Here is a 22,132-nt window from a genome sequence, read left to right on the forward strand (position 1 = left end):
TAAGCTATTCATCATAGGTTTTCAAGCCTCTGGCTTGTTCTTGAAACCACTGTTCTTAATATGGTAAGTCCATTTGAGTCTGGTCAATAGTAACCTCTGGGATGTAGATAGTGGGATTTAGCAATGCTCTTAAAATTGAATGTCAAGAGGTGATAGTTAGATTCAGTTTTGCTGGAGGTAGTGACAGTTGAGTGACATGAACTGCTTGCTTGCATGCATGCTTGCTATTTATCAGTTTAAGCATGAATATCATCTTGGTCTTGCTGCATACAGATATATAGTGCTTCAGTACCTGGTGTCAAAAATGGTACTGAACCTTGTGAAATCATCAGAAAACATTCTTACAGTGGACCATAAGATGGCAGGAGGGCATTCTAGAAGGTGAAGGTAGTTGGACCGAGCACACTACTGAGAAACTACTGCAGAAATGTCCTGGGATTGAGATGATTAACTTACAACAACCACAATGATTTTCTTTTGTGCCAGGTATGACTCCAAAAAATGTTTGATTCCCATTAACTCTAGTTTTGAGAGTGCTCCTTAATGTTAAATGCTGTTCTGACATCAAGGGCAGTCACGCTCACCTCACCTTTGGAATTCAGCTCATTTCTCCAAATTTAGACCAACGCTGTAAATGAGGTCAGGAGCTGAGTGGCCCTGGTGGACTCCAAACTGAGCAATGAGCAGACTTTAATAGTTTTGTAAATCCGCATAAGGTGGCTGCAGACATAGATGTGGTAGGTGTCATTATTCAGGTGTAATGTTACTGACCTGCTTCAAGTGAACATGTTGCTCACCTCCTCAACTTGTCCTGGTATAAACAAAAGTAACTACATTTCCAGAGGGTTTCCATTTTTTGCTCTTCATTTTTAGGCTTGAGGTTCTGGGATATTAAAATTTCCCATTTGCTTTTGTGTTTATGTTCAACAAGCCAAGCGCATCTACTGCAATGCTACGCAATATTGAAAATAGCCACTGTAAAATTGGCAATCAGTACTTGTTGCTTTGGTGTAGACCTGTTGCTAACAACAATCCTGTGCAGTTTTGGGGAGAAGAAAATGGTGCCCATTGTAATATTTATCCAACAGTTCAACTCTTTCTTCTCGACTCCATTATCATGATTAATCAGGAATATGATCCTGAGGTGGAGTTGAACAGTGAGACCAAAAATGAACTTGTTGTCAAACATTGATCTTGGGCTTCTCCATGATGCGCCAAATTATCTTCACTTCCAGAATAGATCAAGGCAACCAACCAATGCCTTCCACTTAAAGTGGATGGTTATTAACTTGATGTGTCACTAGTCAGCTTTTTCAAACGAGATACCTTTATCATCCTTGCAGGCAAATGTTTTTCCAGATAACCAACTAGACAGGTGCACTAGTATTTCAAAGAACTTATCGCAATACATTAAAGTTACAGAGGCAATTAGGTGGGTCTAAATGAGCATGAGGGGGAAGGCAACAGTTTGGTATGCTGATTGTGTTAAATAAAAGGAATATGAATGGAGATGGACTCCAAATATAGAGCAGTTGGGCAAAATGATTGGTTTCTAAGCTGTATATTCTATGAAATGTGACGTAGCTGAGGCAAACTGAAGTATAATGCAAAACAAATAGAAATGGATGGAAAAATTGGCAGCTCTGGCAACATTTGTGGAGAGAAAACTGGAGTTCCGTTCTGAAGGAGGGTCACTGACCTAGCAATATTAACACTGTTTTCTCTCTGTAGATACTGCCAGACCTGCTGCGTTTCTCCAGCTGTTTTAGTTTCAGATTTCCAGCATCCATAGTTCATAGTTTTGTTGAAGTATAATGCATTCCTATTATAGTTAAATACCATAAATTATTCTCAGTGCAGTCAAAAAACAGGTTGGAAGTCAAAGAGTGAAAGACGCAACTACAGAAGAAAAAGGAGACAACTGACGGAAGCTACATTTTAATACTGATTGCTGGATTCGAGTGACTGAACATGAGCCATACAAAGAAAGGTGAAAATAAGTGACGTACGCAGCAGCATGTCTGAGAGTCAATAATATCAATGAACCAAATCACTAAAGTTGCAGCAATACCCTGCTGATAGGCAATGTTCAAGATCACTCAATGAAAAGCCAAACTAGGAAGCACGGTAGCTCAGTAGTTAGTATGGCTCTCTCACAGTGCCAGGGACCCGGGTTCAATACCCACCTTGGGCAACTATCTGTGTGGAGTTTGCACATTCTCCCCGTGTTTGCGTGGGTTTCTTCCAGATGCTCTCATTTCCTCCCACAATCACAAAAGATGTGCAGGTCAGGTGAATTGGCCATGCTAAATTGCCCATGGAGTTAGGTGCCTTAGTCAAGGGTAAATATAGGGGTCTGTGTGGGTTAGTCTTCAGAGGGTCGGTGTGGAGTTGTTGGGCCTAAGGGCCTGTCTCCACACTGTGGGGAATCTAATCTAATCTAGACAGAAGCATCAAAGAATCATAAGTGCCTAAGTAACCTGTACCATAGCACATCCCCACCTTTAGGAAGGAAAGGAAACAATATGAAAAATGATTTTTAAAGTTTTTCAGCTCCATTATATCCAAAGTGGAAATGACAGCTACAAAACATTCCTAATGTACAGCACAATTCTTGCTACAGCTTAATTGCTAGTTCTCTCTTACACATGAAACTATATAAAAAAAAGAAACATGGTATAATGGGGAGCAGGACAGGTCCACACATGTAATAATTCAACGTTGGTCCTGTAGGGTAGGAATTATGACTTTACAGGCTAAATCGACAAAAAACACTTACCTGAAATTCTGAATGTCCAGCATCTTTTCCTTTTAATAAGTTGTCTTCAAAAGCATTCTCCTTTTTAGATCCTTTACAATAAGTAAAAATGTCTTTTAAAACCTTGCTTAAAATCAATTCACTGAAATTTCCATTCCTTACAACTGTTTTCATTTTGAAAATTGGTGATACCTACCAAAGAAATTATAAAATTGAATACTTCAAGTGTTCTAGGATAAAACACGCAAGTCAGTACACTTTAAGTGCACAGGATTCATAAGATGTAAAGAGCTGTACCTCAAACAGTGAATTTTTCAATTTGTACTGTTGTGGGGGAAATTACCAGCCTCAGAGTCATAATCGGGATTCAACGACAAAGTTTATTGTACAAAGAAATCGGAGCTCCAGAGAGAGAGACAGAGAGAGAGAGACAGAGAGAGAGAGAGAGAGAGAAATGTTCGTCACCACAGCTCTCAGCTGCGAGCCTCCTGTCACTCTCGTCATGATATTTTATACATTTTGTGGTACAATAGTCCAAGTATAGAGTCATTGTTTGTACAGCATGGTTTGTTTACAGAAACATTACAAAATCATTGTCAGTTTCAGTGGTTTTGATCATTCTGAGAAGGAAGATCATTTTCCAGATCTGAAGTATTAACACTTGGAAGCAAACAGTCTCAGTTAACATTTCTATCGAAGGTGGTGGCTGGGCTCAGACACTTCAGCAGGCAGTAGACGTTATTGAGTGTATTCTCTCCCCTACCCGTCTTAAACTAATCATCTATGCTGTGTCTATTGGGCTGGTATCCTGCTAGCCTCAGGCAGTATCTGTGCTTACTTTGCTGTATTTTTCCACTCAGCGGCCATCTTGTGTGCTAAGTGACCAATTTATGGTTCAGCTGCCATCTTTTGTCTGTGTGCCCTGTGTCGGCATGCCCCATGTCAATGCCCACTTCACTCCCCCCTTTGTGGTGAAGGAGGCGACTTCAGAGATTTCCCACAGAGGTAGGCCTTTTCTAAGTTCTCCCCATCCAGAGGGGTGTCAAGGAATGCAGGTTTCGTTGGGGGCTCTTCTGTGGTGACACTTGCTCCTAGCACAGCCCGCGTCCGTTACACCTTGCAGCAAAGCTTTAAACATCCGAGGCCTTGGCAGAATACCTGTATGAGTGAAATAAGAACAACAATAGGGTCCCCAGGGTTTGCCTATCAGCCATTCTCACCAGCTATCACCTCCTGTGGCACCTTGTCTGAAGTCACCTAGCTGATCAGAATGTTTTTGATCATCTGTGTAATATTGTTAAGATTCATCAATGAATGGATTATACACTTGTCACCAATGACTGTACATACTCCACCCTGCTGGGCTAACTGATACTCCACGGTGTCTGCTGCACATAAAGTCTGAATTCAGCCAATTCACCATTGGTTGATTGTAGAGCCATTGATGTATTGTTTCCCAAGATTGTAGTTTCAGTTTTTAGCACTGAGCACCCCTACTGCCCCACCCCCCAAAGACTGAGATCCCAAAGATCCATATCCCAATGTTTATCCCAGTGTGGTGTGGATCTGCCAATCAGTGCAGAATTCTCATCTGTTTCTAGGTACCAGGGCATAAACACATCCCCATCCCTGCCCCGTGAAACAGAGTGGGCAATCAGCAATGTTTAAATAGGTCCTTCCCTCCCCTTCTTGGGGCAGTCGGACCCATGGGCCAGTGGGCTTGACTAAATCCACGCACCCATCCTGAAGCCCCCTTTTGTATTTTCGTTGCTGTCCCTTACATGGCGTGCCTGAGGTATCTATTGTGTATCAGTTGGAAGGGGTTCTCACGGGGGTGGCCACAAATAAGGAGTCAACCAATTGCACCAATGGATACAGACAGTTCGGTTTCCATGTAGCCTTAGGTGGGTTTTGTAAAAGAGATAATCTTCAAATCCTGACAGACTTCTGGCTATCGCAACATTTAGAAACAGTAATATATAAGCAAGCATGTAATCAAGCATGTACATGCTTAAAGTTAAATTAGCTTAATAGTCAGTGTGCCTTTATTTTTTACAATGGTACTCCGAGGTCAGCAACAGTAAGTGATTTGTGTGAGTTGTCAGCAGTTTTATCCGGGCCTCTGTAGTATACTTAGTTGTGGTCTCAGTGCTCTCCCCTTGGTCACTGTCTTGCTCACAGTTCCTGTCTGTGGCTGGCGGATGGTCAATCATATTAGTTCGTTCACAGGAGTCTTTATACGGTTTGAGTTGGGTCCAGTGCTTCCACGTGCCTTTTCTCCTTTTGTCTATACAGGCACAAGTGTTACCACTGATTGTAACTTGGTATAGCTCATTCCATTTTGGGTCAAAGCCTGGTTTGTACAAGGACACAGCTCCCAGCTGCTGGGACCTCAGGAAAGGTTTCGAGTACACCTTGTCCTTTTGCTCGTTTCTCAGTTACCAATTTACACATCCCTTTTAGTTGGGTGCTTAATTCCAGTATATATCTCCAAATTTTGTCATTTAGCGGACCTACTTCGGTCCGACCCATTATAATGGTCTCTGGTAATTGCATTGCTCACCCAGTCATTAATTCATAGAATGTTTGTCCAGTTGCCTGATGCGTGGTGGCTCTTAATTTCATGAGTATGGCTGGCAGCACTTCGGCCCATGTCCTCCCTGATGTCTGTATGGCCTTAGCTAAAGCATTTTTAAAGGGTTGTTCATTCTCTCTACCATCCCTGAGCTCTGGGTGTGATAAGGGATACGAAATTTTTATTTTATCCCTAGTAGCTGGCATAGTTTTCATAACTTTGCCTGTGAAATCTGTCCCTTGATCAGAGTTAATCTGTAGGTGTACCCCCCCCCCCACCTTGGGATTACCTCCTCTGCTAAAATTCTGGCTACAGTGGTAGCGGTACAGATTTTTAGTGGGGAATGCCTCTCCCTACCCGGTGAACTGGTCTATGATGACCAGGCTGTACGTTTTCCCACAGGCAGGTGGTAGTGGCCCTGTGAAATCCATTTGGAGGTGTACCCGGGGTCCCCGTGGACAAGGTTGTTGGCGTTCCATCCTAAATCACATGGGTCTATCTGGACTGTGCTGTGCGCAAACCACTCATCTGCGGCAGAGTTTGGCTGTATCTCTTCCCATTCTCTTCTACCACCAATCTCTCCCTAGACTTGCTATCATAGCTTCTCTGCCTATTTGAGAGCAGATGGTGCAGCTCGAGCAAGGTGTTCTGTATGCCCGCTGGTGCTATCATCTTGTCTGCTTGCGTCCAGACACCGTCCTCCCCTTTAAGTGCTCCCTGCATTCTCCATCTCTCTTTCTTCCTGCGGGATGTCCTCCTGCAGCTGCTGTATGTGAATAGCATCTTCCGCTAGTTCTACTGTTGCTATTGGAACCTCATCAACGGTTTCCTGCTCTAAGGCTCACTGGGCTGCTCAGTCTGTGCTTGGTTCCCTTTAAATTTCAGCCAGCCTGGACTAGCTTTCCCTGGCTTCTTTTGGTGCCCTTTGCTTTTTATTATTTCAACCTCTTCTGGCAGTTAGCTGGCGCTCAGCAGTGCTTGGAATCTTAACTGGCGTTTCATGGGGAAATCCCCCAGCTATGGTGAACTCTCTTCTCCCCTACGCAACCATGTAGTCAAGTACAACTGCAAAGGCATATTGGCTGTCTGTGTAAATATTCACAATTCTCCCCTTTGACAGCTCAAATGCTTTGGCTAGCGCAACTATCTTTACTACTTGTGTGGACTGACTTCCGTCAATCCTTCCTGACATAACGGTCTCGCTTTTATTGTTTACCATGGCCCATCTCATGCAAGGTGACCCGGCTACATATTTCCGTGACCCATCCACAAAGAGGGTCTCCTTGACTGTATCCTTTATCCTACCCAAATCTTCATCCCCATTTATATCTCTGCAATTATCCGGTTCCCATGTCCAGATCTCCCTCAGCTGGGTTTTCTCCCATATCCCTAACTATTACCACAAACTGACTTGGTGGGAGGAGAACTGCCTCCCACTTTGCCCTTCGCATATTGGATTTGGCCCTTAGTTCCCCGGTGTTTAACATTTCCACTAGGGTGTGTTTGGTGTGGAGGATGACATTCCCTGACGCTCACAGTCCAAGCAGCACAGTCTTAGGCCGCTATGCATCTGGGCAGCCCGGTGACTACTGGCCCTTCTGTGGTACAGTAATACCCTTTTCCTGCCACCGTGATCCTGTGTGACCACTGCAGAGGAAAATCCTCCCTCAATATTACAATGTATGTGAAAGTCTTTACTGGGACCTGGCAGCCCTAGCCTGGGGGCCAATATTATACAAGTTTTTAACTCACTGTAAGCCTCTTCCTGTTCTGGACCCCAAGTCACAGGTCGCAAGGCAGGCTTGCCCCTTTTGGTTAGTTTTTGAATCGATTCAACCAATTTTGCAAAATCTGGTATAAAACTCCAGCTATAGTTGAATAGCCAGAAGACCTTTCTGACTCCCCTTCCATAAGGCTGTATTGCCTTCTTTCGGTCGCTTGGCATTTCCTTGATTCCCCTGGGATGTAAGTTGTCCCAGATACAGGACTTGTTCTTGTCCAATTTGTGCTTTTGGGGGAGGGGGAGGCTGACTTTTAACCTTGCGGCTGCCAGCTCGTGCAACACAAGGTATCAAGCTTCCTGGTGTCCTGTCGGACTCTGAAGCAATCCACGTAATGTAAGGCAGTGCTCCCTTCTAGTAAATCTATTTTGTTGAGGATATCACTCAGTGAAACATTGTGGAGCTGTTGTGGAATCCCTGTGGCAAGCAGGTCCACGTGTACTTCTGTCCTTTACTACAAAGGCAAATTTATTCTTGGATCCAGGATGTAGCGGAATGGACCAGAATCCATTAGCTATGCCTAATACTGTGAAAATTGAGTGCCAGAACCAATCTGTTCAGAATTGTGGAGGGGTCTGCTAAATTGGGATGCAATTTGGGGGTGACCTTGTTTAGCCCTGTATAGTCAATGGCGAGTCTGTAGCTCCCAATCGGCTTTATCCCTGGCCATGTTGGGAATTGATTGTACTTGTAGTTTCTCTCAAGATTCCCTGTTTTACTAGTCCTTTAACTTTCTCCCTGGCTGTTTTTGTGTGTTTCAGGCTTGATTAGGTACTGCCAATGGAGGCTTATGCTCCAGTCCAGGCACCATTATAGGGTCTATCTCGACTAAACCTCTGTCTAACTTTGTCTCTGACCATGCCTGGGGGATGGAGGTGCAGATGACTCAGAATCCCCCCATTTCGAGGTTCTAGTTCCTACTGGTGGCTGCAGCTATTTGAAAAGGCTCGAGGTGACTTGTAAGTTTCCCAATCTCGGTCTTTCGACGTCCTGATTTGGCCAGATCAATTTTCCTTTTGCATAGTCAATCACGACTTTGTATTCCTTCCTGAACTCTTTACCCATTATGGTACCTTCATTATTTTGGTAAATATAAAATCTCATACCCACGAGCGTAGTCTCGCTTATGTAAGTGGGTGTCTTATCTCCTCCAACTCCGGTAAGGTGCATCATTTTATTTGCATGGCTAAGGGTAAGTTGGTGATAGATAGCCACTCATGTGTCTACCAAATGTCCCACTTTCTATTTCCAACTACCACAGGCACGTACATTCTCCCCTCTCCCTTGGCAGCTGGCTGTCAGCTCCGCTGACCTTGGGAGTCCCACAGTGTTCTGGGGTTGTTTGGGGAATGCCCATGCTTTTCCCAGCACACTACCTCCGTATGCCCTGCTCTATTGCAGTGACTCCAGTACTTTACGCTGTTCCTTGTCCTATTTCCTGCCTGTAAGGCCCTACAAATTCTGGCCAAGTGTCCCTGTCAGCCACAGTTGTGGCAGGATAGTTTGGGTCTGGCTACGCCTCCATTGTAGTAGGCTGCTCTTTTGGGTTTGTTTTTATTGCAGGAGCTTCCACCTCCTGCACTCCGCTAGCCCACTCTACCAGATCATCATAATTTTGGGACATTATCACTCCCATTTTCAGGATAGGCTGATGGGTGCTAGACAGCCTGTCTCTAAAAGCCTCAATGAATGCCCGGTCCCCATGATCTAGGTTCACTTGTCCTGAGTATTCCTAGTATACCCTAAATAATCATTCTCCATTGTCAGGGTCTCCTTTCCCTTTAAGCTGTTTAGTGATTGGGATTTTGCTCCAGTTCCTAGGAGCATTTTTTAATACCTGCTCGATCTCTTCTTTAAAATGGGCAAAGGGGATCTGCTGGGCATCTATCTCAGCTGTAAGGGCAACAAGCATGTATCCACCCTCTTCCCCTTCTCCCCCCCCCCCACCCCCACAATTTACAATTTGAGGCTGTAATTGGCCCAGGAAGACCATGATAGAGAAGGTTTATAGTTTGCTTTTGGCTGCAACTAGATTATATTATTGCACCTCCTGCTCTGCTGAGGGAGCAGATGGTCCCTGCAGTACAGTTTCGTAGGAAGAGAGAAAGTCAGTCCCCTTTGCCTGCCGTATTTTTCCTAATCATACCTCTAACTTCTTTATCCTATCCTCCAGTTCTTCAATTTGTTCTTGGCTTTTCTCCACCAATTGAGCAAGTGGAGGCGCCCACTTGCTCAATTGGTACACTAACATTACCCTATTTACCTCTTAACAACCAGTTTAGGGCTGGGTTTCTGAGGCAGGCACTACCTTGTCCTCCGGTCGGTTCAGCACAAGCATCTGGTTATCACACCAGTTAATACACTTTCCCACTTATGCTCCACAGGCATGCACTTATTACACAACCAAGTACTAGCGCAAAAGTTAAACATTACAATAGTATACCCTTTTAAACTGTGTCTTTGGCCCAGTCTGACTCTTCTATTTTGCAGATTCAAAGTGTCTCTTACCCCAGCTCCCCGATTGTGGGCTTTGACCAGAGCACCAGGAATAGGAGACCCTGCTCACAGTGCCAATTGTTGTGGGGAAAATCACCAGTCTTGGAGTCAGAATCGGGATTCAATGACAGAGTCTTTTGTACAAAGAAACTGGAGTTCCGGGGAGAGAGAGATAGAAAGACGTTTGTCAGCACGGTTCTCAGTTGCAAGCCTCCTGCCACTCTTGGAGCACGTCATGATATTTTATACATTTTGTGGTGCAATAATTCAAGTATCGAGTCTGTGTTTCTACAGCATAGTTTGTTTACAGAAAACATTACAAACTCATTGTCAGTTTCAGTGGTTGTGATTGTTCTTCCCAAGGAAGATCATTTTCTATTACTGCAGATCTGAAGTCTTAACACTTGTACACAAACAGTCACAGGTAGTTAACATTTCTATTGAAGTTGGTGGCTGGACTCAGACACTTCGGTGGGTAGTAGACGTGACTGATGCGTATTCACACGCCTTAAACTAATCATTTATACTGTGTCTATTGTGCTGATATCCTGTTAGCCTCAGGCAGTATCTGAGTATGCTTTGCTGTATTTTTCCATGGAATAGCTCAGTGACCATTTTGTATGCTAAGTGACCAATTTATGGCTCAGTTACTAGCTTGTATCTGTGTGCCCATGTCAGCATACCCCTTGTCAACTCCCACTTCAATACCAAATTAATTCGTCATGCAGTTAATTCTGACACCCTAGCATTAGAAAACCTATGAACAGCTGTCAGGCAGTAGCTTATCAATCTAGTACAGGAGAACCTCAATTATCCGAATACCAATTATCCGAAAATTGGATTATCTGAAGGAGATTGCCAGGTCCCAATAGAAACATTACATCAAAGACGTGTTTCCAGCAGTGATCAAGTCTTTTGTTTACAGTGATTAAACAGGCACCATCTCCAAATGACTGACCTCCTGTCCTCTCTCTCTCTCTCTCTCTCTCCCTGGAGATCGACAGAGGGATGTACCTTAAACCATCCCCCTCCGCTTCCCAGGAATAATCTCTCCAACATTGTCCTGTACAGGGCAAAGGTGCAATCTGTCAAACATTTGCAGTAAAGCGTTGTGTGTGGGGCTGTGACTGTGTGCTATTTGGAGACTTATCCCACAAAGGCAGCTGCGGCAGCATTAGCAATCTTGCTGGTGTGTAGTCCAGATGCCCTGCAGAGGGGCCAGGAGTGGAGCCTGTGTTGGGGGCGGGTTTGAATCAGGTTTTTTTTGGGGGGGGGGGCTAGTCTGGGTTTTTGGGGGGGGGGGGCGGTTTTGAACCTAGTTGGGGTGCAGGGTTGGAGGGCAGTGCACAGGGTTGTACCAGGTTCGGGGGGCCAGGGTTGGACTGGGTTGGAGGGTAGAACGTGGGGGTTGGACCAGGTTTTGGGGGGCCGGGGGGGGGGGGGGGGGAGTCGGGGTCGGGGCGGTGTTGGAGGCGGGCCCACGTGCTGTGCTGCTGCTGCAGTCTCCTGAATTGGGAGCAGACTTTAAAAACTCCGAGCCCCAGAGGAAAGTTATTTAACCGATTTTCCGAATATTTGATTATCTGAACGAAATAGTGCCCGCCCATCACGTTCAGATAATAGAGTTTCCACTGTAATTTTTCAAAATTTGATCTTAGGAGTCCAATCCTTGCCAAAAAAGACCAGAATTTACTATCTATCTGTTTCTAACTGTCTTCAGGAACATGGTTTTGAGCTACCTTCTTGAACCTATGCAATCCATGTGGTGCAGTTACATAGTGTTGCTACAGAAGGAGTTCCAGAAGTTTGATCCAATGTCAATGGAGGAATCATATCGTTCCAAGAGAGGATGGTGAGAGACTTGGTGTTCCCTTGCCCTTATCCTTCTAGGTGCATAGAGGTTACGGGCTGAAAGTTGAAGGAACTAGTTACTACAGTACATCTTAAATGGCACACATTGTTGCTATTATGGAGGGAATGAAAATTTTAAGATGGTGGCGTCTAGAAATGTTGCATCTTAGTCGTCATGCAAAATTATATGAACTAATTTAAGAACAAAATAATAGAAAACCCTGCAGATTAGTGAAAGAGATGCCGAATAAATCCATACAGCCAAAAATTAAACATTAAAACACACGAAAAATTCCTTTATAACTATTGATACAAAATTAGAATAATTTCCTTTTAGCTTCAAAAAAAAAAGTAAATGTCTTTATTCCTTCATCTTTCTGTTCTTAGTATATTTATTGAGAAAAAACCCTTGAGCTACTCAAGACTGCAGAAGATATTCAAAGTCTGGCCGTGTTACCAATTATATTAGAATAGGAATTACTATAACACTACATATTTGAAATAGCTGTCATTTGGCACATTTTAGTTAACTGAAATAAAACTCCTTCAGAAATTGGGTAACAAGTACATTTGGGAAAACAGCTTTATGCAATTAAGTTAATCTCTTAGCAAATGCGGTTGCATTATAAAAAGCTCAACAATTTCACTCAGGGATAAGATTTTTCTGACTGGTTTGTTGCCACACTTGTAGCCACACCAGAGGTTCATGCTAAAATACATTCAACAGAAAACTTCATTTTACGTCAATCCAGCTGGGAATGCTAGATATAACTGATAATGAAATGTGTTACTGGAAGAGGCATAATGATCCACATAGGAGGTCAAAAAATACTTTCAATTGGCCATCTATTTCTATCGTCTATCCAATTCTTGCTGAATTTGCATTCAAGGATACGTAGGTTATATGAATCAGCCATGGGATCTGCAGATTTACAGGGATAGGGTAGCAGAGTCACTGTGGACTCGATGGGCCAAATGGTCTGCTTCCATACTGTACAGATTTTACGATTTATGCATTAACTTAATCATTTAAACATTCCATACTATAGCAGGTATACACACTTCCAAGAATATTAATTCAAACTACCAAAGTTTATTCAAAATGGCTAAATGTTATCCTTTAACAAGCAGTCCATCAAGATCTGTACTTATTTGGCAAAGTAGACAATATCTGGACCTGCTTCTCAGTTTCCTGAAAAATTCAAGGTAAAATTGAGACCATCTAATATCCTTTATATTTTGTACAACTATCATGGTAATTTAAAAGAAAGTCATACAAGCACACATTTAATTGCTAGTAATCCTACCATTCACAGCAGTGAAACATTGAGGAAGGTGACTTGCAATCACAAAACTGCCATAAAATCAGATTCAAGTGACTCAAATAGAAACAGCAATTCGATAAAACAACAATATCAATGACTAAACTCAAATTAAAACCTCAAAACAATAAAAATGTTATCAGCCTGCAAAAGTCCTGATATATTTGTATTACATTTTCACAAGAACTACGGGTTCAAAACATCTCTCAACCTTGCCTGAAAAATGATAATGGTCTTTGTTTGAGATGAAATCTCTACCAATCTAAACAAGATCACTGATGCAGAAGGTGCAGGGTTCCAAGCATGGGCTCCCGTAGAGTGTGGCAGATATGTCTGATGGGAATACGACTTGGCCATACAGAGTAGATCTTGAAAGGGAAAATACAAATTTCTTTCAAATATAGTCCCTTCAATAGGAGGGCACATGTCATCTAAGTTCTGATACTGCATTGGATATTTGGGAGCTTGATAGGCATCCATTCAGCTCGTCAGGAATTTCAAAGATTTGCAACCTTCCCAAGTCAATACACTCAGGAGGTTCGCAACAGGCACCAATCTAGAAGAATTCTTGACTCTCTGGTTTTCTGAAACCTTCTTTGCACTCCTATAAACAATATTTATATTCACTCCTTTCCCACTTAAATTCAGATTCCATTGAAGTTGAGGATATTTATGGTAACACTGCAATTTATTTTGAACACCATGTCTCAAGTGGGATTTGACAGTTCATTCTGACATAACTTATAATCAATTAAGGTTTTGGATGTAGGTTTGGTCACTGAGCTGGAAGGTTCATTTCCAGACATTTCGTCACCCTACTAGGTAACATCTTCAGTGGGCCTCAGGCGAAGCACTGAGGAAAATTCCTGCTTTCTATTTGTATGTTTGGGTTTCTTTGGGTTGGTGATGTAATTTCCTCACCACAGGAAAGCACAGTTGTTGCAAATCTGAAACAAACATAAAACACTAAATACTCAGCAGGGCAGGTGGCATCTATCGAGGGAAAAAAACAATATTTCAAGTTGATGACCTCTCAGAAGTGGCAGGAGTTACAGTAGACAGCAGGTTAAGAAAGTGAAAGCTAGGGTGTATAGGTAAAAGAACAAAAGGGAATGTCAATAATACACTTTCTAATAATCAACATACAGAACATGTTTATCAGAATTAATGCCTACCTTGTATCTTTTTTTGTTTAGACTTTAGTTTTGGTTTTAACAACTTCTTGCTTGAAACTTCCACAGCGGAAATCTTGTTCTTTTGTGCCATCACAAGAAACTAGAAAAATACAAAGAAAAACTATTTGATATTTATATATAAATAATTGGGTGATAATGGCATTTGAAACAGAAAATAAAATGTATACTACAGATCAAAACAAAAAGCTTCCTAGTTTACGTGGGAATATTCCCAGTTTGAGACTTTCTTGCAAACTTGGTAATGCCAAAGTTGTTTAAGGCAGTTCTAGGTTAAATTCTGTGAATACTATACATTGGTATTTAGGGCATTTAATCAAGATATTTGCCTGATAATTGCTCGGCAGATTTTCATGTAGGAAACCAGTGGAACTAAGTCCTATCTTATACATACAGTACAACACTGCAAAACAGTTTCAGCTGATTTGAGGTACAAAATGATATTTTTACTTTCCTCAGTAAAAACATATAGTATTATTGTTCCTTCCTCTCTTTTGATTCGCTGACCTGACCCCAAATATGCTTTCTTCTGTTATGTATGATTTAGTGAAAAACCATGAGGTGGTGCCACTACCTTGTCAGTGAAGAAGTAAGTGAAAACCCATACTCCTGACCACCCATTAACAGCTAAAGACTTAAGTATAAAAAGGCAGCGTATAGTTGCAGATGTCAGTGAATGCAACATTTCTACCCCTTCCAACTCCCTTTCTCCAACTTGAAAAACCTGCCTTTCACTGTTCGAATTCATGTGAAAAATCACTTTGAATGAGTACATTGCTCAGCAGTAGTGGAACTGTACCCCAGCACGATGCTCCCACCTCCTAGACAGAGAAATAACAATGGGAGAACAAAATCTATTTTCAAATAAAACACAGAATCTGGAGAGCATTTGAACTGATCTATTGAAATCACTGAGTATAAAATATCACAGTAATGTTTGAAAAGAATATATTGAACCATGATACAATACCAAAACGAGTGGTTATTACACTACAAAAATTTCAGGTTTTTCTTTCATCCACAAGAGACCACAATAAACCTTTAACTCAACAATTGTTATTACATAAGAGATACAAAGTTAGAGTATTAAACTTCTGTTTCTCTTTTCAATTTTGCACTTTTGTTCAATTGTGATTAACATTTGTTTCTATAGTATGGCAAACTTTGTTTTACCCACACCTCATCAAGAGTGCAGCTTGATAAACCAGCAAAACTATATATCTCAAATATGCCTAAGCATCTATGCTGTAAATAAAGTACAACAGTGTGTAAAAACCCCACATTATGTTTCTATTTCTTATTGTGTATTTAAATTGATTTTTGATAGAGTTTTGACTTTTTAAAAAAATATATTTTCCAGAACTTGGAACAAAACATGTAAATTTTAATTAAACCTGATTTCTCCTTTAGTAATTGGCAGCAAGAATTAAACTATAGTACAAAGCATTATCAGAATTCTTTGATCAAGTCCCACTTGCTCCAGATGGGTCATAACATATCTGAACAGGTCGAATTAAAACAAATCTAAAAACCGTTCAATGAAATACAGGCTAACACCCATACTTTTATCAAATTTGTGACTTAGTGTTTCTTTGCCATTAGTAAGCACTATCTTCAACCCACAAACTGTATTGTCACCAGCTGTCTCTATTCATCCAATTAGTCAACCCTTATTGCTCATTTCCACATCCCACTTCCCACCCACCCCTCCTCAGGGGCCTCCTGGGGAAGGTGTCAGTGTTTACCACCATTCAATGTAGAAACTTCACAATGCTTGAAGAAATGAGAGTTCCATAATTCTGACCTGGTGACACATTTCCAAGTCAGCATGGTGAGCGGCTTGGAGGGGAACTTGCAGGTGATGGTGTTCCCAGACATCTACTGCCTGTGTACTGTGTCATGTGTGGAAGATGCTGTCTAAAGAGAGGTGGTAAATTTTTGCAGTCCATCTTGTAAAAGGTACACACTACTGGTGACTGAGAGTTGGTGTTGAAGTGAGTGAATGTAGTGACAACCGAGCAGGCTGCTTTGAGTATTGTTGAAGGCTCACCCAGGTAAGTGGAGGATATTCCACCACATTCCTAATTTGTGCCATGAATAGATAGGCTTTGGGAAATCAGGAGCTACAGTATTTCTAGCCTCTGATCGGCTCTTGTAGTCAATGTACTTACATATTAGTCCAGTTTCTAGTCAATAGTAACCTGAAGGGTTGATAGTGAGGGCTTCAGTGATGGTATTGCCTGTGAGTCAAGAATCTCTGGATAGATGTTCTCTTATTGGAGATTGTCATTGCATGGCGTGAACACTGCTTGCTACTCATCAGTCCAAGTCTGGCTACTGTCTAAGCCTTGCTGCATTTGGACTGTCTGTATGAGGAGACACAGATATAGCAGTCAAAATTCAAATATCTTCTGGCTGACTCTCATCATACCACTCATTTTCAGACCAACAAGCACCTCCAATATAAAAAGTGATCTTACTTTCAGAGATCAATGTGTCCTGCTTGGATCTGAACATGAACAACTGACATCTTTTCTAACTTGTGGTGACAGTGAAAATGATTTAGTTCCCTTGTCAGTAGCAATTCCAAACTGAGGGTTGCACTGAGATAACATTAAAATTATAACCACTTTCTCTAGCTGCCCAGGAACAGGAATACCCTCAAGATGTTTACACCATTCAACAAGTTCATGGCTGATCTGTGGCTTAATTGCACAAACCTGCACAATCCTTATCCCTTAAAAAAACCCTCCGTTTTAAAATTAATAATCGATCCACTGTTATTTGTGGGAGAGTTCCAAACATCCACCACCTTTTTGAATTTCGTCCTACAGCCGACCCAGCAACTGTTCACCAAATCATTCTAGTCTATTCCAATTTTTTTTTGGCCAATATTGCCACTCCTTTAAACCTAGCTCTGATTCCAATTTTTCTACGTGACTCGTTATCCAATAACACTGAGATGCCTTGGAATTTAAGCACTAAAAAAGGTGGTTGTATTATTGAATTAAGCTAATTTACACTGTACAAAGGAACAAGTAGACAGAGGTAAAGTACTGGAAAGAAAACACATCAAACCACGAAACTTCAGCAAAAGTCAATGCTCTCAGGACAAGAATACAAACTCTTTAGGATACTTTGTGAATTCAAACAAACAGCTGCACACAAAGACAAAACAAACTGATGAGATATAGGATATATATCGTCAGTTAACATTTTAAAGACCATTTAGTTGGAAAAATTGTGAAGTGTCATTTCCTGAAATCAGCAGCTAAAGAAAAATACAGTAATCACTAGAATTAGATTGATTAGAAAATGAGAAGATGCAGATACGTATACTGATGACGGTGGAGAGTTGGCTTAAAAATCAGTATAAATCTCAATTATATCCACATCAATGCAACTGGACAGGAAAGATCATTCACACCAAACTATTCAAGCTTAGGAATTAAAAAGTTGGAAACTTTAAAGTTTTCTCTTTCTAGGGCACTAATGCACTATTTCAATAAACTGCAGCTTGAAAATGTTCCTCTTCTGACCCAGACAATAGTTAATCGGTACGCTTCGTTTTGTACTGAAAATACCTCCCCGGTTCTTGTATAACGTTCAATAACAGTGACAAGACAGGTTATATTTGGTGTGGAAGGAAACACGATACCGGTGAAAACCAAACGGATACGGTCTCTTTAAACTTGCACTCACAAGAAACCATTAAGTGAAACAGCCCAGTTCATAATTAAAATGCCAGTCAGCTTCAGATGCAGAAAACAAAATTAAAAGATTACATTTTCTATTTCCCAGCACTCATTTTATAATAATCCCACAGAATTTTCTCCCTTCGCCGCCCCACGCCGCTCTCTTCCCACCCCCCCCCCCAAAGACATTTAGCTTTCAAAGATCGCTTCAAAAAAAATGGCGTTAACAACAAAACCGCTTCAACAATGTCCAAAAACGTTAAGCGCAGGAGAAAGGGAGCAACAGCACGAGCAACTCCACGCTCCTTCCCTTCTCCTGGTCGGTACAGCAGCTGAAAGCACTGCGAATGCAACTTCCAATACATATTCGGAGGCGTTATTTCGTTTTAAATGATGGGTAAATACCACAGTTACACTACCTTCGAAATCCCAGGCGTTTGGTACAGCTTGACGCCACTACACCAGGGTAAGGAGTGGCTCCAGACGACACTTCCGCTCAGTGTGCACTGGGGCTAAAAAATGTCTAGAGCCCTGGAGTACAATGTATAACCCAGGGATGAGACAGAGAAAAAGATAGGTGGTAAACAAAAGAGAATGATCGAGAATACAACTCACCATTAGATAGGTGCAAAGTGCAAAAGAAATATTAGTGTGCAAACTAGAGCACAGCATGTAAATTGATTTCAAATATGTGAAAAATTTTCATTTCTATAGGAACTATGATGCAACTTTAAGTGATTTTGAAGTCCTTTACGACCGACAAAGTATACTTTTAAGTATGCGCAAGCAGATTTGTGCCAAGGAAGACTCGAGGTTTGAAATTAGGAAAAACTTCACACAAAAGGTGCCATATGTGTATAATTCTTCATTATAAAGGGCGCCTGATTAAAAAAAAATATTGTTGGCCTTGTGTTGCTGAAGTAGAGAAAATGCTAACTTCAGAAATTTTGGCTAAATCTTGCCACAAATGTGTAAGGGAAAACAAGTTCATAGAACGTTACATCACTTCAGTGCTCTATACAGTCTTATATAGTCAAATTTAACCCACATTCTTTCTTAACTTGTTCATTCTTTTGCAACTCTATGATTCTACCCCTAAGTAGTCTGACTTAAGTTTTTTTTAATAGGACAACCACTGTGGCGGTTTCATTAGTCTATAAGAATATGTTCTCATATGCTTTGGAGGTGATTGAGAATTTAAGTGTTCCTCTGATCTCTCAGTCTCTGCTGCACAGGAGAATTGATAAATCATTCCAGTTTAGCAGTCAGGCTGTTATCTGGATCTTTCAGTGAATCTTTTTAACTGTGTTGCTGACTGTTTCAACTGCAAGTGCTGTTTCTACATGTCTGTTCTGTCACTGTGGTTTTTTGAATGTGGTTCGACTGTGGATCTAGTGTCTGTTCCATCTCTTGTCCATAGCAAGCTTTTGTATCATGTCATAGAGGTGTACAGCATGGAAACAGACCCTTCGGTCCAACCCATCCATGCCAACCAGATATCCCAACCCAATCTACTCCCACCTGCCAGCACCTGGCCCATATCCCTCCAAACCCTTCCTATTCATATACCCATCCAAATGCCTCTTAAATGTTGCAATTGTACCAGCCTCCACCACATCCTCTGGCAGCTCATTCCATACACGTACCACCCTCTGCGTGAAAACGTTGCCCCTTAGGTCTCTTTTATATCTTTCCCCTCTCACCCTAAACCTATGCCCTCTAGTTCTGGACTCCCCGACCCCAGGGAAAATACATTGTCTATTTATCCTATCCATGCCCCTCATAATTTTGGAAACCTCTATAAGGTCATCCCTCAGCCTCCGATCCTCCAGGGAAAACAGCCCCAGCCTGTTCAGCCTCTTCCGGTAGCTCAGATCCTCCAACCCTGGCAACATCCTTGTAAATCTTTTCTGAACCCTTTCAAGTTTCACAACATCTTTCCGATAGGAAGGAGACCAGAATTGCACGCAATATTCCAACAGTGGCCTAACCAATGTCCTGTACAGCTGCAACATGACCTCCCAACTCCTGTACTCAATACTCTGACCAATAAAGCAAAGCATACCAAACGCCTTCTTCACTATCAACTCAATCAAGTTTGTGAGACATGATTTCCCATGCACAAAGTCATGTTGACTATCCCGAATCAGTCCTTGCCTTTCCAAATAAATGTACATCCTATCCCTCAGGCTTCCCTCCAACAACTTGCCCACCACCAAGGTCAGGCTCACTGGTCTATAGTTCCCTGGCTTGTCCTGACCACCCTTCTTAAACAGTGGCACCACGTTTGCCAACCTCAAGTCTTCCGGCACCTCACCTGTGACTATCGATGATACAAATATCTCAGCAAAAGGCCCAGCAATCACTTCTTTAGCTTCCCACAGAGTTCTCGTGTACACCTGATCAGGTCCTGGGGATTTATCCACCTTTAACTGTTTCAAGACATGCAGCACTTCATCCTCTGTAATCTGGACATTTTGCAAGATGTCACCATCTATTTTCCTACAGTCTATATCTTCCATATCTTCCATATCCTTTTCCACAGTAAATACTGATGCAAAATATTCATTTAGTATCTCCCCCATTTTCTGTGGCTCCATACAAAGGCCGCCTTGCTGATCTTTGAGGGGCCCTATTCTCTCCCTAGTTACCCTTTTGTCCTTAATATATTTGTAAAACTCCTTTGGATTCTCCTTAATTCTATTTGCCAAAGCTATCTCATGACCCCGTTTTGCTCTCCTGATTTCCCTCTTAAGTATACTCCTACTTTCTTTTTACTCTTCTAAGGATTCACTCGATCTATCCTGTCTGTACCTGACATATGCTTCCTTCTTTTTCTTAACCAAACCCTCAATTTCTTTAGTCATCCAGCATTCCCTATAGCTACCAGCCTTCCCTTTCACCTTGACAGGAGTCCACACTACTCTCCTAGTTGCAGATCTGCTAGTTTGCAATTTTTTCTCAATTTTTTTCATTGCTTTTGTGCGCATCATGTAAGTGTCTGGTGGAGTGTGAGGAGTTGAGTTTTCAATCTTCTTTCCAGCACGGTGGCTCAGTGATTAGCACTGCTGCCTCAGTGCCAAGGACCCAGGTTTGATTCCAACCTTGGGTGACTGTCTGTGTGGAGTTTGCACATTCTCCCTGTGTGGGTTTCCTCCGCATGCTCTGGTCTCCTCCTATGGTCCAAAGATTTGGCAATGCCGGTGTTGAACTGAGGTGTACAAAGTTAAAGTCACACAACACCAGGTTATAGTCCAACAGGTTTAATTGGGAGCACTACCTTTTGGAGCGCTGCTCCTTCATCAGGTGGTTGTAGAGGACACAATTCGTGGGCGGCACAGTGGCACAGTGGTTAGCACTGCTGCCTCACAGCACCAGAGGCCCGGGTTCAATTCCCGCCTCAGGCAACTGACTGTGTGGAGTTTGCACGTTCTCCCCGTGTCTGCGTGGGTTTCCTCCGGGTGCTCCGGTTTCCTCCCACAGTCCAAAGATGTGCAGGTCAGGTGAATTGGCCATGCTAAATTGCCTGTAGTGTTAGGTAAAGGGTAAATGTAGGGGTATGGGCGGGTTGCGCTTCGGCGGGTCGGTGTGGACTTGTTGAGCCGAAGGTTACATTCTCAGCAATTGGTGTTGAAGGCGTTAGCCCCCTGTGTTCTCTGTCTGTGCCATAACGTTTAGACTGATTCTAACCTAAAAAGTGAGATAACAGAGTCTTACATGAATTCATGCAGTTTTTGAGCAAAGTACAATGTAACTCTCCAAGTACATATTTACCCCACAAACGTATATGTGTGCATGTGGGTCTTTGTGTGTGTGTGTGTTGGGGGGGTGTCTGTCTGTCTGGGGTGGGGGTTGTGAGTGTGAGAGCGAGCATATATGTGAGTGTAGAGTGTCTAAGTCTGTGAGGGGGTGCATGTGTGTGTGTCTGTAGGAGTGTGTGTGTGCTGGTGTGGGGGGTGGGGAGATATGCTTCGAAGGGCAGTGTGGACGTCTTGGGCTAAAGGGCCTGTTTCCACACTGTAGCAATTCAAATGTTGGCAAGGTGCACTCTCGAGCTAAATCATTTTGGGGTGGAGTTGAAAGATAGCCCAAAGTGCAAGTTGGATTTCATTGTTATTCTTCAGCAATTCTTTCACCACACACATTTTCTTTTAGCTTTACCATCAGCTTGAAGTTATGTTGGTTAACTAGTAGTATGGATAAATTTATATTGTGTCATGAACTTGAAATAACACCACAGAATATGGTATGCTGTCACTCAGTCACCCAATAGTTACACATCCTTGACACTGATCCAGCTTCCTCAAAGCCAGTACTCAAAGAGAACAGAACCTCTAACACTCCTTTTTTATCTTGTCACCAAATTATCCTCTTTTGGTGGCTGATCTGACTTCCTCAGAGCAAATTCTCAGAGTGAACAGAACCTCTGACACTCCTTTTTTTTTCCTTTTCTGCCCACTT

General features: G+C 42.2%; 1 protein-coding gene across 6 annotated transcripts in view; it reads right to left on the reverse strand.

Annotated features, from left to right (window-relative positions):
- znf512 (zinc finger protein 512) overlaps window positions 1–18,201 on the reverse strand; it is a 67,172-nt gene extending 48,971 nt beyond the window's left edge. For 2 of the 6 annotated variants that reach the window (XM_072557808.1, XM_072557797.1), the window contains exons 1-4: window positions 18,091–18,174; window positions 16,148–16,342; window positions 13,959–14,058; window positions 2,780–2,850 (exon numbers count right to left, since the gene is read on the reverse strand). In XM_072557808.1, the coding sequence (XP_072413909.1) occupies window positions 2,780–2,850; window positions 13,959–14,049 (162 nt within the window). In that variant the 5' untranslated portion in view covers window positions 14,050–14,058; window positions 16,148–16,342; window positions 18,091–18,174. Of the gene's footprint in view, window positions 1–2,779; window positions 2,851–13,958; window positions 14,059–16,147; window positions 16,343–18,090 lie in introns of all 6 variants that reach the window. The other 4 variants (XM_072557788.1, XM_072557780.1, XM_072557763.1 and 1 more) reach the window with 4 other exon arrangements.
- Between the last annotated feature and the right edge of the window lie 3,931 nt (window positions 18,202–22,132).

Source organism: Chiloscyllium punctatum, chromosome 3 (genome assembly GCF_047496795.1).
Source record: "Chiloscyllium punctatum isolate Juve2018m chromosome 3, sChiPun1.3, whole genome shotgun sequence".
Taxonomy (NCBI): Eukaryota; Metazoa; Chordata; class Chondrichthyes; order Orectolobiformes; family Hemiscylliidae; genus Chiloscyllium; species Chiloscyllium punctatum.